Source organism: Hoplias malabaricus, chromosome 6, assembly GCF_029633855.1.
Source record: "Hoplias malabaricus isolate fHopMal1 chromosome 6, fHopMal1.hap1, whole genome shotgun sequence".
Taxonomy (NCBI): Eukaryota; Metazoa; Chordata; class Actinopteri; order Characiformes; family Erythrinidae; genus Hoplias; species Hoplias malabaricus.
This window is the reverse complement of record NC_089805.1, coordinates 5705367-5727631: the sequence shown is the minus strand read 5'-3', so window position 1 is coordinate 5727631 and position 22265 is coordinate 5705367. Positions and strand designations below refer to the sequence as shown.

Below are 22265 nucleotides of genomic sequence, written 5' to 3'. Positions count from 1 at the left end.
GTAATTAAACAAGCATCGTTTGTCATGCTTTGCATTGTGTTAAAATCTTTATACGTCAATTTCGATTACGTCAAAAATGTTTATTCTTTTCCCGTTTAGGGAATACACGGCTCTGATAAACTTAAATATATATCTGTAGTTTAATTTCTGGGGAGGAGATTTGGTCAACTGACAAATTGAAACTGACCCTACAACCCAGGCGACCTGGGAATTATAGCTAAACATATAGACAACGAGAACGGGACTTGCGTAGTGAACAAAAACATGGTTGTACTGTATATGCGAGTTGCTAACAAAGAGAAACTTCTGGAATAGGTGTTCACAGCCTAGGCACAATAGACCGGTATAAAGGAAGGGTAGAAAGGGACACAGGAGATATTGTGAGAGCATTCATCTAAATCCCCTGGATAAAACCAATATGTATAATCCATTATGACAGCAGGATGATGAGAGAGAGAGAGAGAGAGAGAGAGAGAGAGAGAGAGAGAGAGAATTAGTGAGCACTTGGTTCAATGAGAGGGGAGAAAACGAGATGTGCATTACTCATCCGATTAAAGACTATTAACTTCATATTAGTGTCACTTTCTGCTACAAAAATAATGTCCTCTGTGGGACTCACCCATGAGTTTAATGGATAGTTCTGGAATAAATCAAGTACGAGCTTCTAAATAAGTGCTTATTTGCTGGACACTCTGAAAATGAAATATCTTCTCCCCTGTGCTTGATTGTTCATAATATCACTGAGGGGGACATAAAGAAACTAGGCCGATGCTTTAATTTTTTCATGCACATATGCAAGTTTCATGCAACGCCAGAAGGATTGGTGCTACGTTTGGGGTCAGAGTGAGGAATGTAGAATATAGCCTAGAAACTCATGAGGGAGAGGATGCATGAAAATACGTGTGCACTCTGATGCTTTAAAGTTCACCATTGTAGCCTGGGGCCTTTTCTGTAAATAACCCTGAATCACTAGGCCTTCGCACTGATGAGGGACTTCTGTCGGAATTAACACTTTGATCCACCACCGGGGCAGCTGAGCTGGGATGGCCCCACCAAAGCAGTCGAACCACCGCATCACAGCTAATGAAGTTTTAATAAAGGCAGAATGGCCAAGAGGGACTCATTAACCCTTTAAATGGGTTCATCAGGCACCCAGATAAACCAGAGATATGTGTGCAGCTAAGAGGCAGTAGCAAAAGCGAAATTCATTTCACGGATGAGCAGGATCAATATATATAATATGATCCAAATCATATTAAAATCGATCAGGGTCGCGGTTGGTCCAGAGCCTACCTGGAATCATTGGGCGCAAGGCGGGAATACACCCTGGAGGAGGTGCCAGTCCTTTACAGGGCAACACACACAGTCACACATTCACTTTGGTGTCACCAATCCACCTACCAACGTGTGTTTTGGACCGTGGGAGGAAACCGGATCACCTGGAGGAAACCCACGTGGACACAAGGAGAACACACCAACTCCTCACAGACAGTCACCCGGAGGAAACCCACGCAGACACAGAGAGAACACACCACACTCCTCACAGACAGTCACCCGGAGGAAACCCACGCAGACACAGAGAGAACACACCACACTCCTCACAGACAGTCACCCAGAGGAAACCCAAGCGGACACAGAGAGAACACACCACACTCCTCACAGACAGTCACCCAGAGGAAACCCACGCAGACACAGAACACACCACACTCCTCACAGCCAGTCACCCGGAGGAAACCCACGCAGACACAGAACACACCACACTCCTCACAGACAGTCACCCGGAGGAAACCCACGCAGACACAGGGAGAACACACCACACTCCTCACAGACAGTCACCCGGAGGAAACCCAAGCGGACACAGAGAGAACACACCACACTCCTCACAGACAGTCACCCGGAGGAAACCCACGCAGACACAGGGAGAACACACCACACTCCTCACAGACAGTCACCCGGAGGGAACCCACGCAGACACAGAGAAAACACACCACACTCCTCACAGACAGTCACCCGGAGGAAACCCACGCAGACACAGGGAGAACACACCACACTCCTCACAGACAGTCACCCGGAGCAGGAATCGAACCCAAAACCTCCAGGTCCCTGGAGCTGTGTGACTGCGACACTAACCTGCTGCGCCGCCCTAAAGGGTAATTCTGATTTTCCAAATTTAATACAGTATTCAATATTTTAACTAAGCATTGATAATTTGCCCCACCCCCTCCCTTCAGTATTCAGCACATTGACAGCCAATGTAGATGCCTGTTAGCTAATATTTCATGGGCAGTTAGTGTTCTCCTCCAAGTGTCTTGACCTCCAGTGACTCTGTATTCAAAGAAGATGCAGTATCTGGCTTATAATGAATTCAATTAGGGATCAATTCTGCAGAAAATCATATATAATTCAGTAGTATACACATAAACAAAGCAATTCAGAGTGGTTTAATGTGAAATGGTGCACTGTAAAAGAAATTACTAACTCTTTATTGGTGATTCAAGTGGTGATGGGAACCAATGGTCAAAATGTCTACAACGCAAAAATAACCACTTTATTTATCACACCAAACCACCACGTCTGGTTCCTGTTATCATCCCTGTGGACAATTCTGACTCCATTTTTACACCAAACCACTCTGAATTATTCTGTTCTTAATGGTTGCATTAAAAAAAAAGAATTCCCTTTTAAACCTCTGACACAAAAGACTTACTAACTTTGCTTTTAGACTGGATTCATATTCTGTTCTGTATTTGTATTAGATTTACATTTGCCATTTTATTATTGGCCTAGCTGTCCACATCCTACATCACTATAAACATAAACACCACACAAGAAAATGTTAAGAACATCTGTCTAGTTCAATAGCTCAAAGTCATATATGCTTCTGTTCCCAATAACCATAACAATAACCCATGGTAATAGAATAGGGCTGAAATTATCTGGAGACACCAATGACACACAGGCACCTCTGAGCGTTTACTGCTGCTCCAGAAGCTAGAGAGTGGCCTGAGGCAGTGAAGCCAAGTCTGGGCCATTTTCGAATGAACAAAAAGGACTAGGTACATCATTACATCAGAGACCTACAGTAACATATATCACAGGCAGAAGTAAAGATACAGTGCATTGATTTATTGTTTGGAAAAAACCTAATACTTAATGAACAAAGATGATCAATAACACTAAACCGAACCATAAACCAGTGATGAATTTCAGAATAATCCATCAGGTTATTGCTACTGGTTATTCACACACACTCCGTACACACACACACACACACACACACACACGAACACACACTCAGTACACACATACACACTTCACTTCACCCAACCCATCTCTCCCACAAGATCCATTTGATGATTAGATGCAGTGCAGTGGCTCATGTAAAACATGATGCAGGAAGAAACTGCATTAGAGAAAGAGAGAGAGCGAGCGAGAGAGAGAGAGAGAGATTTACAACCTGATGTATAGTGACTCACTATGACCATATCCATAGCCACACCCACACCCACTGCACCAGACGATGTCCTCATCTGTGAAGTAGACTGTGGGATGTGAGAGTTAAGTACTAACATTAGCAACAAAATGAAGTAAGTATTAAAACATGTGGAACCTATGACCTATGTTTCCCACTGCTCCAAACCCCCTTAGACCATCAATACAATGTTTTATTACGACCTGATCAGCTGGAGTGGATGCTTTTGATTAGGAATAAGCGACAAACTGGTGCTGGACCCATTGCTTCAAACAACATAAGAATACAATTACAGTAAATGGATTTGTTGTGGGGCGGCACAGTGGTGCAGCAGGTAGGGTCACAGTCACACAGCTCCAGGGACCTGGAGGTTGTGGGTTCAAGTCCTGGTGACTCAAAGGTATCCGTAGTGCAGGTGTTGTTTCCGGGTAGGCTACGGACCCAGCCCAACCCTGAACTGGAAAAGCGGTTACAGACAATGGATGGATTTGTTGTTGAAGCTGAAGTGATGCAAAGCCATGACCTGAGTTTTTATCTCTGCCATTTGTTTAGTGAAATATTTCTATCGGATAAGTTTCTAAAATAAAAGCCTCAAGGACAATGTCACCTTATTATAGTTTAGAGTGTGGACTGTTGGGAGAAGTACATGTATTACTTTGTTACTAAATAATATTGAGGATTTATGGATGTAAAGATGCGTAAATTGATGGGCCTTTTATTAACATTTTAAAATTTCCATGTTCTGTTTATTTTTATTGCACTTTTTCTTTGCTTATTTTCTTCCCCCCCATTTTATTGAATAGGCCATTCTCTCTCCTCACTCGCTCTCATCCACACAAGGATGCCAACACCCACACACAAGTAGACACACACATTCCAACACAGAGAAATGCCAAGAACCACAGGCATACACATGCATCCACAAACATATTCTCTCTCTCTCTCTCTCTCTCTCTCTCTCTCTCTCTCCTCACACACACACACACACAGAAATTCAATACTTTTACTGTACTGTCCACTACTGGTTACTTCAATTTTACTGTGTATTAACAAATCATGGAGTTTCTCAAATCAACTTAGAAGTGCTTTCTCTAAAGTTCTAAACTACACTGTCAAAAAGATTAAAGATTATACACACTGTATTATAATAATTTACTTAGTAAGTATTAGTAAGATGAGCTAATTTCACATGAGGTATTCGTGTTCAATTAAAACAAATCAAAATCAAGCCCTGACTGTCTGTGAGGAGTTGGTGTGTTCTCCCTGTGTCTGCGTGGGTTTCCTCCGGGTGCTCCGGTTTCCTCCCACAGTCCAAAAACACACGTTGGTAGGTGGATTGGCGACTCAAAAAGTGTCCGTAGGTGTGAGTGTGTTGCCCTGTGAAGGACTGGCGCCCCCTCCAGGGTGTATTCCCACCTTGCGCCCAATGATTCCAGGTATGAATGAATGAATGAAAAATCAAGCCCTATTTGGAAACCACTAATGAAGCAGATTATTGAAATCTTCATCTGATTGTAACTAAGGTACGGAAATGAGAACGGCTGCTATAAACCATTCAAGAAGGGAAGAGGAAAAGTAAAAAACAAACAGCACTAACAGTCCATCGAGTCCATTTATCTGCCTGGCTTCCTCTTTAATAACAATATGGGTTTCAGGAAAGGGAAAAAACACTGAACTCAGAGCTGGGGTTGGCGCTCATCTTCTGCATTAAAGCTCTTCTGTTTCGATGTAAATTAAAACAAAAAGCAACAAACAGCTAAAAAGGTCACGTACAATAAGAGGAGTGATTTATGGAGCTGTCTGGGTTGGGGATACATTTCTCTGGCTGGCTTAGTAAAACAGGGGTTCAAATCCACTCCCTTCTACAGAGATTTCTGCTCTCTCTGATTACACAGAATCCTTTTTATCCCCACAGAGACTAGAAGAAACCTAGATACAGACGGCCACGTCATCGTGTCTTAGTAAACATGAAGGAGTAGGAGGGTAGTCAAGCACGAACCTGATAAAACATCGGGGTATCATCAGGAGATCAGGACTTGGTTATAATTCACTATATAGTGTCATATGCAACTCTTAGGTTTGGAACATACTGGAATGTGTTCTGTGTAGATGATGTACTTATTAGAACATGTCATGTACTTATTAAAATATGTAATCTCACCAAGTGTGAAGTAGTTACTTTATAAGGAACGTTGTATCTACACCCATTGTACATTTTATCAGCTTAACTCACTGTAGTCCATCTGTTTCTCTGCATACTTTGCTAGCACCCTTTCAACCCTGTTCTCCGATGGTCAGGACCCCTATAGGTCCAGCGGCTATGATTTGGCTGGTGGGTCACTCCCAGCTGGTACGAGTGGATCAGACACAGCAGTGCCTCTGGAGTTTTAAACCCCTCTGAGAATAGTCCACTAATGAAAAACATCCTGGCAGCATCCTGTCACCACTGATGAAGGCGTAGAAGACAACACAAAATGTGCAGAAACAGATGTGTTTTTTTCTCTGACTTTACATATTTATGGTAGAACAACAAGGTAGGAGTGTCAGAGTGGACAGATGATGGACAAAGTGGTTAAAGATTCTAGGCTCTGGTGAGTGTAATGAATTAGGGAAAGGAATATTATCAACTATATAATGCAAACTAAATGCATAGTAAAACAACAGAAAACAAGAAATAACATTGAAAAAATGACTGTTCCAAATAAGCAGACAAAGAGCAATAATAATAATAATAACAACAAGAAAATTGGACGAAAATCCACAGAATGGTTCGCAAAAGTAGGTTTTGCAAATTATGCAAATTAGAAATCTAAGTAGGCGGAACTAAACGGTCCAAACTAGTTTGTCTGAAGCCAAGAAATTAATGATAAAAAAATCTCTACGTCTCTACGCCTCACGGTTTAGGAGATATAGACCTAACCGCGTTTGGCTGCGCTATAGCGCCACCATTAGGCCAAGGAGTGTAATTTTGCTTGGCTGAGTCATTGCACACCTGCTCTACCTACCTGCCAAATAAGGAGTCTCTAGGCCTTACAGTCTTGGCTCCACATTGCGTTTCAGCCAAGAAAAAGAATAATAAGAAAAATCCTAACAATTACAATATGGTCTTTTTATGTTTTATGTTAGGACCATAATAAATTAAATTCCAACGCAATCACACAGACAAAATCAACCAAGCACCTCAAGACATCTTGACAACAAAGGCCTTTTTGAGGCTGAGCGGCCATGTTTGTTTCAGGCAGAGAGACACAACACAGCGTGACTCAGGTAGTCACGGTAATCTGACCTGATTGCAGACGCTTCACACAAAGATGAAGAACACAACGCAGTGCAACATGCCGCCTCGCTGTCTCTGTGTCTTATCTGCCGAGCGTCGTAATCTCCCAACAAAAACCCAGCATGGAAGATCCTGCCGGGCCTTGGCGAGACGGACGGCCTACTTCTTACGAGCTCTTCTTATGAGCTTGCTCCAAATGGGGATGTTGTGCTCGCTCTCCTTTTTTGGAGCATTAGCATTCTTCATCAGGAATGACTCTTTGAGAGCAAGGCCAAATGCTTCCCAGCAAAGGCAGCACTTCTGTTCTGTTCCTGGCCAGGGAAAGAGCTGCTGCTTATTGCTAAATGCTGACACATGCCTCTAAACGCTAAGTGCGATGCTTATTGCTGAAAGCTAAAAGCTAGGCCATGACATGTATAGGAATGAGAAAGCATGTTCTTTCAAAAAAGTCTGTGTTTGTGTGTGTGTGTGTGAGAGAGAGAGAGAGAGAGAGAGCGAGAGCGAGAGCGAGAGAGATGGATTGCATTCTCAGGCCGTAATGTACGGAATGGCACGTGACATGATGCAGTAATGAGCAAACTCAACACCATATCCTGCAATCCTAATTAACATGCTCCATCTGACAGACTGCTTGGAGACATCCTGGCCAATGAGAGGCCTACCTGGTTGTCTTGGAGACCGGTGGCCTAGCAGTTTTGGGAGAAGAGGTGGTGCTGGGCTTGGTAGCAGCAGCAGAGGCAGGTCTGGGAGCTGAAATGAGAGAGGTTCGAAATACAATCCAATTAGGACTTCCTTCAACAAAAACAGCATTTGGACAATAATAATCTACATTTACCATGTTCTTTGTCAATGCTTGGGGCGTCTGAGCGCTCTATCGCAGTTAGCTACAATCTGTCCACTGTTACATTACTTTTAAGTGCATGAGTCCAAGCTATGAGGTACTTAAAGCTACTTAAACTGTCAAGCAAAGCAGCCATGGACAACTTCTTGATTTGGTTGTTGATGTCCACACTCACAGCTCATTATCAAACAGTAAGTAAGAATAGTTGTCTGTCACTGGAAGTCTACCTGCAGTTTTTGGTTTGGCTTTATCCTCATTTGCAGCTGCAGAAGGTGCCTTCTTAGCTGTCGTGGCGGTGGTCTTGGTTCCATTAGCAGGGGCAGTGGCTGGCCGCGCTGTCCCAACAGGCTTCTTTTCCGTGGCTTTTGCGGTTGTCTTGGTGGTCACAGCACCAACAGGCTTTTTGGAAGGTGCGGCGCTTGATGTCGTCTTCTTCTCTGGAGCGGAACCTGGGGTCTTCTTGGAAACACCATTGGTTTGCGGCTTCTGTACCCCGTTTGTCAGGCGGCTTTGAGCAGTGGTGGGACGAGTGGTGGTCGTAGATGTCTTGGTTGTAGGCGTCTTGGTTTTGGTGGGAGCCTTAGTCTTTGCTTTAGGGTCTGCCGTCTTGTCCTTGCCCGTCTTAGTGGCAGCAGTGGGAGTTCCGGTCGGCTGTGGTTCTCCTTGTCCGGTCTCTTCTGTCTGGGAAGTGGGCGGAGCTTCTTCTTGGCCCTCCACCAGTGGTGCAACTTCAACCACAGGCTCAGCATCTAGAGCTTCCATCGGTTCCATGGTTGCTGCATCAACCCCATCTGGTTTCATCTTGTTTGAGCAAGCTATTCCTAGCTTTAAGAATAGCTTAATACCTCGCCGTCCGTGTCAACAAAAAGGAATAAGGAGTTTGGGGATTCAGCAGGCTACTCAATCTCGTGTAACTACAGTGATGACCTACCAAACAAACAAACACAAAAAAACATACAATGTGAGACATGAGACAAAGCTTAACAAGTCTGAACAAGAGCAAACTGGAACCATCTGATTGTCAGACGGAGCCTTGGAAATAATCAGATAAGGGATTAGATCTGCTTAGCGGAACCAAGAAACTTCAAGGAACAGCTTATAGAGGAAAGTAAAAGCAAACCAACCACAGAGCCTGGAAAGAAAGAACGGCTGAACTCAGGGAACAAGTGCCACGACACAAAAGAAATGTCTGGAAGCATTCAGATTTTGTGAAACTGTAACCAAAAGGAATTGTAACGGTAGCACGCAGCCAATTACCAATAGGGTGAGCTGGCAGCGGCATACAGGGCACAGTGTTATTTCAAACACAATTTCACAGTTGACTAGACACATTCATCTCTGCTCCAATCGTAACATCACCTCACTTCACAACGGGTTTTTTTTAATGCTTCTATTTCAAGAGATTAAATATTTAGAGTCTCAGAAGAAAAATTTGAAAATGTATAGTAGGTTACGGACCAGTTAAAATGGCACTGCTGTAAATGAATACACTGAACAATCAATGGAGTAGGAACACCCACCTTTTATATCCACTCATTGTCCATTTTATGAGCTCCACTGACCATACAGGAGCACTTTGTAGTTATATAATTACAGACAGTAATCCATCTGTTGCTCTGCAAACTTTCTTGTCCTGATTTGACCCTTTAACAGTAAGCACCGCAGAGCAGGGGGTCCTGACCATTGAATAGCAGGCTGAACTGTGGATAAGAACAACAGGTGGACTACAGCCTGTAATTGTACAACTACAAAGTGTTCCCTGTTAGCTTTTCCAGTAACATAGCTATAGCTGTAGCTGGTGATGTCACAAAAGCCCCTCTGTTACGGAAACCACAGGCTTTGAAAACAACATCCGCAGAGGTAACATTTAGCTATGTTTATTCGTTGTGTATTTGCATGTTGTTGTTTATTTGGGACTGAACACAGCTCTGTGCTCCTTCTCTCACAGATCAGTATTATTTTTCTCCTTGTTGCATGTCCGGCTCTTCCTGGAGTGTTTCGTAAACCACCAATCCAAGTAGCATTTGAGTCGGATTAAAAACAAATGGAGAGTTGGTGCTGGATGTCTGCATTTCCTGGTGAATGAAAATTCTCTCCGGCCAATCAGCACTCTACAATGTTTACACATTTATTCCCTACTTGGCTTACTTGGAACCACTAGCAAGCAAGGACTAAAAAAAGATACAGGTTTCATGTTCCAGGTACCAAATTTGCCTAGTGAAAAATAATGTTCTGAATTGAGTAGGCACCATGCAGTGGAAAAGCGCCTCAAGTAAAAACGTGGTTAGAAAGCTCATTGGCATTTGCAGCTTTTGGCGATATCAGTATTGCAAAGGCCAGAAACGATATATTTGGCAACCCTTATCCATAGTCCATTGAGCCATGTCAGAAATCCAACTGTGAAAAGCTGGATGTTGTCTGCAATGAGAAGTAAGAGCAGCTGCTTTACCCAAGATGCTTTGCTGATGCAGATGTTGTATGTATGATTTAAGAGTGCTGAAACACAACTGCAGCAGAAGTCAGCCAAAGGAAATGGCTTGGCCTGAGGGAGCATGGGAAACAAAACAAGAGCCCTTTGGGTCCCATGAAGCATTAAAAAAAAGCATAATCTCCAACACATACGTGGCACATGCCACGTCACCCTGGTCACCTGCATCTCCTCATCGGCTGGCCTGAGCTTCACCTCTAAGACCATAAATAAACGTCCCATTTTTTCGCCCCAAGTTTTGGATTCACCCTAGCTGTAAACATATCTTTACTCTCTCTTTTGCCCCTCCTCCCTCCTTCTGTCCAGCACAAGTTCTGTTCTCAGTTGGCTTTGCACAGATGGCCTTGGCAGCTGAGGAAACCCAGAGAGGATGGGGGAGGGAGGGGGAGTGGGAGAGAGTGGATGGGAGAACGACAAAGCCCCAAGGAGAGAATCCCTACTACTGGCAGACAATTCTGTCTGCATTTGACTCCAATTGAAGGGAACATTAGCAAAGCCTGACAGAACCAGACAGAGTGAAAGACTCCTCGCTCAGATCCCCAATGAGAAAAAGAGTGTCACGGTCTCTCCCAAGCTCAAACAAGGGAGAGGGGCGATGTCAGTTGATGTAGCACCCCCTCAGACAAGAGGGTGAAGGGGAACATTAGATGATGTAAGAACTCTCTTCTGTTCTCCTGGAAGCACTACGTTAGCAACAGTTCGAAAGGATTCAAGTGTCTCAGAGGAAGCTTCAGCTTCCAGCCTTCATGCTGGTTTCAGCTGAAGATTCTAATACATTTTATGTATCGTTAAAACGTCTGTATTATGATATTTTATTGCCAGCATAATTGGCTGGTTTCAGCTAGTTTTTATAGACACAGATGGCTCCAGCCTTGTCTCTCCAGCACGACACTCGAAAAACCAGTTTCCACCATCAATCTGACTGGCTCTTTCTGCCTGAGACAGTTAGATGCTACCAAGCTGCAGACAGGATCTTGCAGAAATCCAGACCATCTTCCCAACAGACCTGAACTATGATTCATTTGTACTCCTACTGCTAAGACACTGCTCAGTAGGCCTAACCCCTGACCCTAAAAAAGTCATTCCTATAGTCCCTCAAAATACATTACGGCTATTATTTTCCCCTTTCACTTAGATTGAGTTTGCAGCTGCACTAGTTTCCTCCTACAGTCCAAAACATGCAATCCAACATCAACTGGCTATTGAAGATTGGTGCTGTTGTTTGAATCCCCAGGCGACACACATTTCCAGCCAGAATCTAGGACATGAAATGACCGCTCCGGGTGACTGTCTGTGAGGAGTGCGGTGTGTTCTCCCTGTGTCTGCGTGGGTTTCCTCCGGGTGACTGTCTGTGAGGAGTGTGGTGTGTTCTCCCTGTGTCTGCGTGGGTTTCCTCCGGGTGACTGTCTGTGAGGAGTGTGGTGTGTTCTCCCTGTGTCTGCGTGGGTTTCCTCCGGGTGACTGTCTGTGAGGAGTGTGGTGTGTACTTCCTGTGTCTGCGTGGGTTTCCTCCGGGTGACTGTCTGTGAGGAGTGTGGTGTGTACTTCCTGTGTCTGCGTGGGTTTCCTCCGGGTGCTCCGGTTTTCTCCCACAGTCCAAAACACACGTTGGTAGGTGGATTGGCGACTCAAAAAGTGTCCGTAGGTGTGTGTGTGTGAGTGAATGTGTGTGTGTTGCCCTGTGAAGGACTGGCGCCCCCTCCAGGGTGTATTCCTGCCTTGTGCCCAATGATCCCAGGCAGGCTCTGGACCCACAGCGACCCTGAACTGGATAAGTGCTTACAGATAATGAATGAATGAATGAATGAATATGTGAAACAGTAAATTAAACTTGTTCATGAGCTTGTGGGAGCTTTCAAGTCCACCTCTGTTATTTGGCATTGTTCTGTGTATTGAGCTGGATGTGGTATCGGATTTACAGAAGACGTACTTGGGTGCTGTACCTCCTCATAAAAGGAGATCTAAAGAATGATAACTCTTTGTACCACTTGCAGAATCTGTGAAAACAGTTCCTAACAGCCAACATTTTAAAATCAGCAACAGCTAAACACTTGCGCTCACCAGCTTTACAGATTCCGTATACAATTTACACCAAACTACAGCCCTGGAAAGAATTAATACATGTAAAAGCCTGCAGCAGTGGCTCACACTCCTCTTTCTGGTGGAGAGATGCTGGCATGGATGACTTCTCACTGTGCCAGAATGATAAATTACACACTCATAGCAGACGACAGGGCTGAAGCATGACTCCGTCTCTCCAATCCACAGCTGAAACATTAGCACTGCAGCCTCTAAAATCACTACAAAATGTACTGGATGGTTTTTGTTTGTTTGTTTGTTTTTACTTTCAGTCTTTCTTTTCTTTTTCCTTTAATTTGTACCATCCTCAACTGCTGTCTTCTGTTAGTTTAATTGCTGTGAATATTTTCTGTAAACATGGCCCCCAGTTTCTTGGCTCTCACTTTGGGATTTTCACCTGTTTAGACATAATCAGAAAAGAAAATAATAACCTGTTAACGCGAGATATTCTATGTTAAAACATAGAAAACATACTAACAAGAATAGGCTATGGATGAGGAGAGAGAGAGAGAGAGAGAGAGAGAGAGAGAGAGAGAGGATGCCTAGCATGTCTGACTGAGCCACTTTGTTTTTGTGTTTTGTTTTTTACTCATTTATTGACATTAGGGTTTCATAAACACATTAGACCAGTTTCTAGCGAAGACTGGAGAGCACCAAATAGTAAGGAAACATCTCAATTTTATAAAATGTGTTCTTTGATTACAATTGTGAATGTCGCCTTTAAAAGCTCAGAATTTCTTAAAGATTACAGCTGAAAATGTTTATTTATTTAGGCAAAATCTCGCTGATCTCTAGATTTTAAACATTACAAATTACATTCTGATAGGTTTGAACTTACATTGCAATATTTAATGAAATGTGTGTTTTTTAACCCTTTTTTTGCCATAATTTTTTTTTTTAAAGTCATTATCAGTCTAGTGATGACCTGCTACCCTTAATTACCCCATGAACAACGTTAATCTGTGAGAAATGAATAATTTCCTCTTCACATAAATCCCAAAGAGAATAAAGAGGTCAAAAGTCCACAGCATCTCTTTAAAAATAACACCAATCTACATCCTCCTTTTTGGAGAGAAGGAAGCATCTTGAGCTACCATTAAAATGCTCATTGTCTAATCTTAAACAGCCGGGAGTAAACAGAACCCCGCATGACTCAACATAATATAACCCTTTCATTAAAGTGGGATTCCACCACCATAACTCTGCATAGTTCAGTGAGATGTAAACACTATTTTGGAGACACACTTTTCTTTGGACAGCAGTGATGTTTATGTTTTATATTTCTCATTTCAGTTGTTTTTGTATTATCACCAATACACTCACCACTGCCTACCGAGCCTCGCCCTGTTACCACAAGACGCCAGATGCCAGAAGCTTTTGAATGGATGAGGAATTTGATCTGAGCACCAGTTGGTGAAGGTGCTCTCATTTTACAAAAGACATGGCATACAACACAAACAAACAGCCAGTGTGTGTGTGTGTGCCACCAACAGTGGCACTGCTTACACTTTGACATCACACATCATGTATTTGTGTGGGTTCCAACAAAACAGGGAGGGAGATCCGAGGCTTTTTTGCTCGTCTAGACATGCCCCCCCACCCCACCCCTCCTTCTGCCTAATCAGGTCATCAGCATGTTTTAAATACAATTTGCGCCCTGGCCTTTTTATCTGAGGACATGCGTGGCGCAGTGAAGTGCATGCATGCATAAATGCATTCCCCAGTCTCTTATTATGCCTCAGAAGAGCTGTGTGGAAAAGCTAGTGTGAAAATGTTCTGCATCAACTCTAAGACAATTGCTGGGCAGCAGGGGACGGGGGGAGCTAATGCCATCACTGCACTGGACGCACTCGGCTGCTGGTTCAAAACAAACCGAAACAAACTGCTGGAAAATGAAACACTAGCAGTACTAATAGCACTTTATGAATAGATCGCTATAGAAGCCTGAGCTGATCTCAGCACGCAGTGTGACAGTTTGGCTCAAGTCCCCGGGGCCTTTCTTTAAATAACCATCAATGGCGAAATTGTGGCTGGGGACGGAAGTGTGCATCTGCATGGAACAGAGGAAGATCACCAAGGGAAAATATATTTAAATTAGATTTATTTTTAATACAATACTTACATTTGAATTTCTGTGTTTAGATCTAACTGAACCTTTCATAATGGTTAACTCACTAGTCTATACAAGTTATATTCCAATACATATCCAACAGCAAACCAATAGCTCGCTATATATGGAGATTTTCAGGGAGTAGCTGTGGTGTTGCTAGTTTCTGGGCTCTAGTTTGGCCGTTTGAAGAGAAGCTGTTAATGGCTCCTGACCCGAGAATCATCAGCCATTTATCACTGCTTGGCATTTTGCTGAGATCAAGCCTGCTTCGTAAATGCGGTGTGGAGCTTGCGCTAACCGCATCCAATCTCTGACCAGCGGACTGAGACAATGCTGTATCTTTATCCAGCATCTCCCCCCTTCTACCCTAGCCTTGTGTTCAAGGCTGGGATTGACCCTCCATCCCACCCCCAACCCCAAACACAAGGGAACACAGCACCCATTCTCAACAAGTGACCCCTCCCCGCTCTGTGGGCCCAGAAAAATCATCGGTGCACTGACCAAGGTGCCGCATATTGGCGTGGTGCCTACCAAATCTAGGGGGCAAGGAACTAGGCCATAAACACACACACATAAACAAACTCCACAGGAACCTATTCGGAGCCCAAACAATTGAAGGCAAATCTCAGCAGGATGGTATTAATATAATCAAGCAGTTAACATTGTTTAACTTGAGTTAACAAAGTTAAACAATTTACAAGGTGCACTGCAGATTCCAAGTGGTATTTCAGCAAACGAAGACTGATTGTAGTGAATTATGCATTAATTTTATACCCCACTATATCTGAACATCCAAATTCATTACCTCCTAAGCCGATAAGCATACTGTTTTCAAAACATAGGCTGCTGGTTTGTTGTTTAAATCTACATTGCTCTGAAAGCAGCTGCAAGAATCTTAGATCACTATATCCAATGTCAAGCATGGGCTGGAGCCCTCCAGGACAGGGCTGTGGGTTACTGCAGCTGTGTTCTTAGGAGGAATGGAGCTCTGAAAAAATCATTGGGATGAGAGGATTTTGTGATACAATCTTGTCAACCAAGATTGGTAGCTGATCTCGCTAATGTTTATATTAATACATCCACTAATACATCTCCAATGTCTAGAATAACGACTTCCAGAACGGTAAAGTGGGGGAAAAAACAGATTCCCAAAGAAATGCTGGACTTTCAGGTGTCCATATACTCCATAAATCAATTTTGAAGCACTTGTGCTTAAGCCAAAAATCCTCACAATGGCACTACCACTTTTAATCAGTAAGCAAGCCATAAATACACCCTGACACAAGCTTGCATATGGTAAGCACATGAAAGTTCAGCCCTCGAAGCAGAGAGGGCTATGAAACAGACAACTCTTTCGAGAAATCAAGTGGCCTCTCTCCCACAGCCACATGAATTGCCCAACGGTTGTTTGCGTCCATTACACCGACATTACATAATGCTATTCCTGTGCTTTGACCGTCTTTGTGAGGCATCTGTGTGGAGAGACTGGATGTCTGTGTTCTTGCTCTCCATTAGCAGGCTCAACTGCCCGTTAGGCGTGCTGTCTTTAGCACTGCTCTGACTGAGGCCTTTATACAGCGCATGGCTCAGAGACAAAGCCTGTGAGCCCATCATCAACCAAACACGAGACTGAATGAGGGACTGTTACAACACTATCATTATTGATATCATGATATACAGTAGCCATTCTTTGTTCAATTTCAAGCCGTTAAGTACGAGTTGATCTTTTCAGCATCAGGGAAAAAGGCTGAATATGTTTATATTGTACAGAATATTACTGAGAAACGTCAAAGTTCAGTCTTAAAGCTAGGTCTGCTTCTCCATGACTCCATGTAACTCCAAAATACATGTATCTGATGCTGTTCTGATCAACGTAGATGCTCTACCAGGTCCTGCACGTTTGTTAGTACTCAATTTCAAGGTATTGTTGTCTCATTTATTTAAGGGAAAAATGATTGTATACTTTCTGGTCGAACTGTGAAGCTGACACAGAGTCACATGACATGCCCTGATGTCCAAAGTTTTACAAAAAATCGAGTAGCTTCCCCCGCTTCTGAGATCGCAATCATGGCTAGCACATTCCCAATACTCCCCCATCCAGAAGGTCAGGAAGCTGCCTTGGCTCTGCCTACAAACAAACTGTTGTGAACAAAGCTCACTTGACTCTGCCAGAGATTTCCCAGAATACATGTGGAGGAGGTGGGAAGGAAGGAGATGCAATGCTTGTGCAGGTGGTGACGTCAGGCCATAACAAACCTCTTTTGAGGCCACTGCCCTCTGGGGGAAGTTGGGAAACAAAACCTAATCACTTTGGCAAAGCCAAGGGCATTGAGAGAGAAGTAAGCCTAAGCGGCGAATGAGGATGTACCTTTTATTGTTTACTTGGCTGGTAGGCCAACAGCTTGTGTGGCGGTCACCTGGGCTCCGTCCAAGTAGCAGCGAGGTAATCCCTGCACTGTGAGGAAGATTTACATTCGTTCTAGAACATTCTCTGCAGGGATGTTGTATGTTGTTCAGAAAAGTCAGTCCAATTGGTCATTATTGAGAGCGTGATATTGCTCTCGTGATTTCAATACTGAACTCAAAACCTTTCAGCCATACTGGCAAATTTTGTCTGTAAGTGTGTGGTCAGTGGGCACGCACTTTGCCCTTGCCCTATTCCACCAGCTCCAGCAAAAGTGCTGGTCCCATCACCGCCCCATGCTGTGCGCGCTGGCATGAATCATCATGGCCGTCGGTCTCAGGAGGCTTGGTCCCCTGGGGGCAGAAAGATTAACACACGACAGGGCTCGTTAACCCTGGACAAAGCCTGATGCTAATCCTGCACGATCGGCCTGACCGTCCTCCAGTCCACTGGGATAGAGAGAGTGAGTGTGTGTAGGTGTGTGTGTGAGAGAGAGCGAGAGCGAGAGAGAGGGAGAAAGAAAGAGGCCTAGTGTACATTAGGAAACAAATCAACTCCACAAACCAATCCAACACTACTCATCACGAGAAAAGAGTTCACAACAAACACGTTTTTGATGAGCTCTGGTCTGGCAGAGGGCTCCAGGGAGAGCAGTCACAAAGGAAGTGTTGTGGCTGAGAGCATTGAGAAAGTGCATGGGTGACTTCATACTTGGAGACCCTCACCAGTGCATTAGTTGGACATGTGTGGGCTAACCCCACTGACACAAGTTATCACCCTCTGTCCCGTCAATGGAGGAGGGTGGAGCCATAGAGGAAATCTCTAGTGTCATTTGTAACCTGAAGAGAGAGGCCATTACCATTATCTCCTACTTGCACCAAGAGAGACCCTGCTGGGGGTGGGGGGGGCAAATTAGATAAGTGCTGATCAGGAGCAGCTGGTGGGGTTCAATCAATAGGACTGGACACACACACACACACAACAATAGCTGCAGATAACATCTGCAGGAGGCAACCAATATGCCTGCCAGCTAACAGAGAGAGGTACACACACACACACACACAACACAGGAAAGTACTCTACCTATAAGAGGATTACCAATCCTTCTGCCAGGAGGTGACTGGCATAGTCCAGATGGATCCCTCCCAGGTGCAACACACCGTGAACGAATAGATACTGAGGGCAAGTGAACAGCTGAGTCAACTGCTGCATTCGGGATATCGACTTCTAACTGAAACGTGACGGCTCCCTTCAAGCATGAGTGCAGGTCACCTAATGCAACTGAGTCAAAAAATATATATAAATATCCAGATATCGGAGCAATGAGCTGTTACCAGCTTATCTGCTGAATTACTCAGAGACTGCTCTAGATGCTCAGAACACATATAACATGATTTGTCACACACGTTTTCATATAGAAAACATAAGGGCAATGCCAGTACAACAGTGATTAACAGATATATATTACTGTCATTTTAAGACCATGGTATTCCATTGATACAATGAATATTACAGCAGGTTAATACCAGTACATCCCTTTAAAGAGCAATGGTCTTTAAGCAGAAACTAGGTTATGAATAAATAAAAGATACATAAAATAAATATACACATTAAACACAATGGGAAATATTACGATCTGCAAAAATTCCTAAGGAAATGTCCATATGTTGTGCGATAAGTCGATAATGCAATTACTGTTACAGGCCTAGGGATTAACAAACAACACATATTGTAGTCCTAATTTACATGATAGGTTTGTTTGCATTCACAGTCAGTCTGCCCATGTGCACAGGATCAGCAGTGCATTCTGCATGTGACTAAACTCACTCTGTATACTGCTAATCGATCGGTGGTGCCAAGCGAGAGCAAGCACCCCCCCTGAGCAATGTCAACTCTATTAATAATCGAGAGATGAGCACGATGGATAATGAAGGTTACTTAACTCTATGAGAATGAGAATACAGTATGGTTTCCCTAAAATCAAGAGTTATAGAAAAGGTGACAACCGAAAAGAAATGTGGTCCTCAACGACAGGACACGACCCACCAAAGGAGTCCATGGACCGGACTCACAATAGCTTTCCTAAGAAAAAAACGAATTCGTTTACAAGAATGTCCTTAAATGCAATTCTCCCCAAAAAATCGTAAAACATTCTCAAATATTATCTTAAGAAAGTTATTTTTTAAAGATTTTTCTCTAGAAACTCTTTGTTTTATCCTGGGCGAATGTAACGAAGCCTTTATGTGGGCGAATGTAACGAAGCCTTTCCTGCTGCATTATAGAGTTTAGAAATGCCTTGAACCACATTTTTAAAAAATATTCCACTATTATTACCAGTTTTCCGTTAAATCCATGCAGCTAACAATCTCCACTCATAACAATCAATTTTGTTAAAATATATACAGGGGGTCCTCGACTTACGACATCGATCTGTTCCTACGTCGCGTCGTAAACCGATTTTCGGTGTAAGTCAGAACATGCGTACATACTGTACGTAAATAACATACTGTAAGCACTTATCCTATCCTAACACCTGTCCTCCTCGGTCCCGAGCTGCGTAACCGTGTATTCTTCCGCCACGCCACGCACACCAAACACGAAGTTCGCGTTACGACGTTTTACGACGCAAAACCACTTAAGTCGAAACAAGGCTTTATACAGTAAATAGGAGATGTATCGTAACCACGAAACATCGTAACTCTGGACTGACGTAACCCGAGGACCTCCTGTATTATTGATTGTAATTCAGCTATTTAAATCGATCATTTTGAAGACTTATCTAGACTCTACTCAACTCTAAGTGTAAGGCTTTTGTAAGGTTAAGAAAATAGTTAAGTACAATTGTGTTTTAAAACTTTTCTTTACCTATTCATCTTAACTTTTATCCCAAGTATGAAATTAAGAAAAACATCACATTTAAGAAGAATTTCTTACTTTTGCGAAACCAGCCCCTGGATATAAAAACAGTGGAAATGACCACAGCTGCAACACAATGAAGCATCAAAACCCCACAGTCAACTTGCCCCGGATGACAACTCCACTCAATCATGAGGGCATTATCTGTATTGGGACTATTGAGTATGGCAAAGCAAGCATGAGATCGTGAGCATTATCTGGAAAAGCACACGCACGCTCAGCAGTAGGAAAACCACAGCAGTTCTGGCACGGCCATCTTGGGTAAACAGTGAGAGCCACAGAGCGGTCACCCTGAGAGTATCAGTGACAGTTGTGGTCCAGATAATCGGACAACTGCAGGCTCTGGTGCCAACTTGGATGATTATAAATGGGGCTAGTTGTGACGTTTGTGAGGTCACTCGGTTCCTCCAGTAATTATTCTGGGAATAAAGAAAGATGGATGGCACGGCCATCCAATCGTGGAGGACCCAGGAGACAGTTGAGTCATTCCTACATTCCCCTCGCTTCCATGGCAACTACTCGTCATGATATGACACATGGCTAATTGGTGGCTGTGAAGGCCTGAACTTGAAAGGCCTGCAGGCTCAAGTGTTAAGCAGGCAAGACATTGTTAACTAGGTCACAAATGTACTGAAACAGTAGGGGAAAATAGCATGAAAACATGTCCAAATCACTTATGGATGTCTGGCTCAACCTTTAGTAATAGGTTACATACATAGAATGTAAGATAATGAGGTCACTATCCCATGTTTTTGTCTACTTGGTGCAAGTAGGAGATAATGGTAATGGCCTCTCTCTTCAGACAATCCACAATTATCAATGAGGGGTGAGCATCGCTGCCAAATATTCAACCTCAAACCTTCTTTAATTCCACACTGATGAGAGGACAATGTGTAGCTTCATTCCAAGTGTAATCTGATGGTATGAAAACAACCAGAAAAGACAAAGAACAATTCGGACCAGAACAATGTATCTGAACCATATTTTGACAAATCTGTGTTATGATTTTTGCTGTTGAGATGGACACAGCCAATAAGATTTATCCTAGAGTCATGTTACAAGGGTCGCCGAGCCCCTTATTTGTAACTGAATCTATATTTTTAAAATAAGCTTGACAGAATATTGATCAACAGCATTCTCCAGAGGTCTTCTACTCTGAGAGAGAATGGTCATCTCAAGTCTTTTGTTTGCTGAGAAGCAGGCAGGTAAATATCAACTCTGATATTGTGATCAATAGGCCACAATAGGCCTTCCCACAATAAGACCATGGAAGAGAAATCAATATTACACCACACAGGTTAAAACAAATGCACCTACAGAGTTTCATTACATCAAAGCCGTTTGAAACTGACAAACTGGTCAACAAAAGCCAAGCAGTAATGATTTGGTTAGCTCTCTCTTTAAGGTGTTTAAACCTTGGGATGCACAATTGTCAAGGCTTGATATTTGGTCATAAAGATTTCACTCATTATCACAGAGCCAATGTGATGTAAATAAACTTGATTGACAGTGCTGCAGTTTGGCAAATAATTCATTGATGACAATCGATGTATCGTTAACCCTGAAACATGATTACAAAAGAGATAAGGGATCATGTTCAAAAGGTCAAGGTTACAATTAGAACCCTGCAATACAATGCGCTCAACACGCTCTCCAATGGCAGAGTGGCGTTACCTTGCATTCTGGACCCTATCCAAACACTACAAACCTATCTCTTCAAAGCCAGTCATATTAATCACAGTCAGACCCTGTTTATCTGGGAAGGCATCAATACTTTGTGGCAGATCACTGCAAAATATCGACCTGCCCTTGCCAGCTGTAATCAACCCACTTGAGTGTTGCTCTGCAGGGCTCCCGATGAAGAGGAGACAGTTGTAAAGCACAAATCTCCACAGCCTGTCGCCTGCCATTGTGGGGATGGGGACAGCAGACTGTCTGTCTGCCGGCATATCCCACTGACAATGATGTCTGCATGCCCAATATTCACCTAATATTAGACCATGACAAAAGACATTCATAAAAATAAACAGGCACCGAGGGGAAAAATGACATACAGTGACATACAGTGCTGTGCAAAGGTCAGAGGCCATGCTTCTTTTATTGTGCCCATGCTCTGCCTTTATTGGCTTTTGTTAGATTTCCTCCACGTCCAGGTCTTAGAACTTGATTGTTTGTCTCTTCTCTTGGACTACGCAATCACAATCACATTCAGTGATGTTCTGGTATCCATTTGGAGATGGAGAGTCCATTGTTTTACAAACACCAGCATTTTACTGGTATTATTTTTATCATCATTCATCTATATCCTTTTTTCGGTACTGACTTCTCAAAAGGTACACATCCTTTCAGACCCTGAGTTGGACAGAAACACCTGCGGAAGATGCAGGTCTTGCATGGTGGCTGTAGATGCATCTCCTAATCATTTTTACAACCCAGTTTTCACATATTTGCCCCTTCCTGATCCAGTTCGATTTGTTATATTTAATCCTCCTCAGAAAAAAAATGTCTTGAAATGAATCATTTCTTTTATTGGTTGTTTCTTATTGGAAATAAGGTGGGAAAAAATATGACGGCCGGTCTCTGACATTTGCATAGTACCGCAGGTGATAAAAATGCAGTGATTTTAAAACACAGTATTTGACACATCCGAGTTATCATTGCTAAATGAACCCATTGCC

At 43.2% G+C, this 22265-nt stretch overlaps 1 protein-coding gene across 1 annotated transcript in view; it reads right to left on the bottom strand.

Moving 5' to 3' along the window:
* Window positions 1-22265, bottom strand: part of prr36b (proline rich 36b) — a 36160-nt gene that overhangs the window by 12547 nt on the left and 1348 nt on the right. Inside the window, exons 2-3 of the mRNA XM_066674305.1 lie at window positions 7818-8517; window positions 7412-7499 (exon numbers count right to left, since the gene is read on the bottom strand). Of these exons, the coding sequence (XP_066530402.1) occupies window positions 7412-7499; window positions 7818-8391 (662 nt within the window). The 5' untranslated portion in view covers window positions 8392-8517. The remainder of the gene's footprint in view (window positions 1-7411; window positions 7500-7817; window positions 8518-22265) is intronic.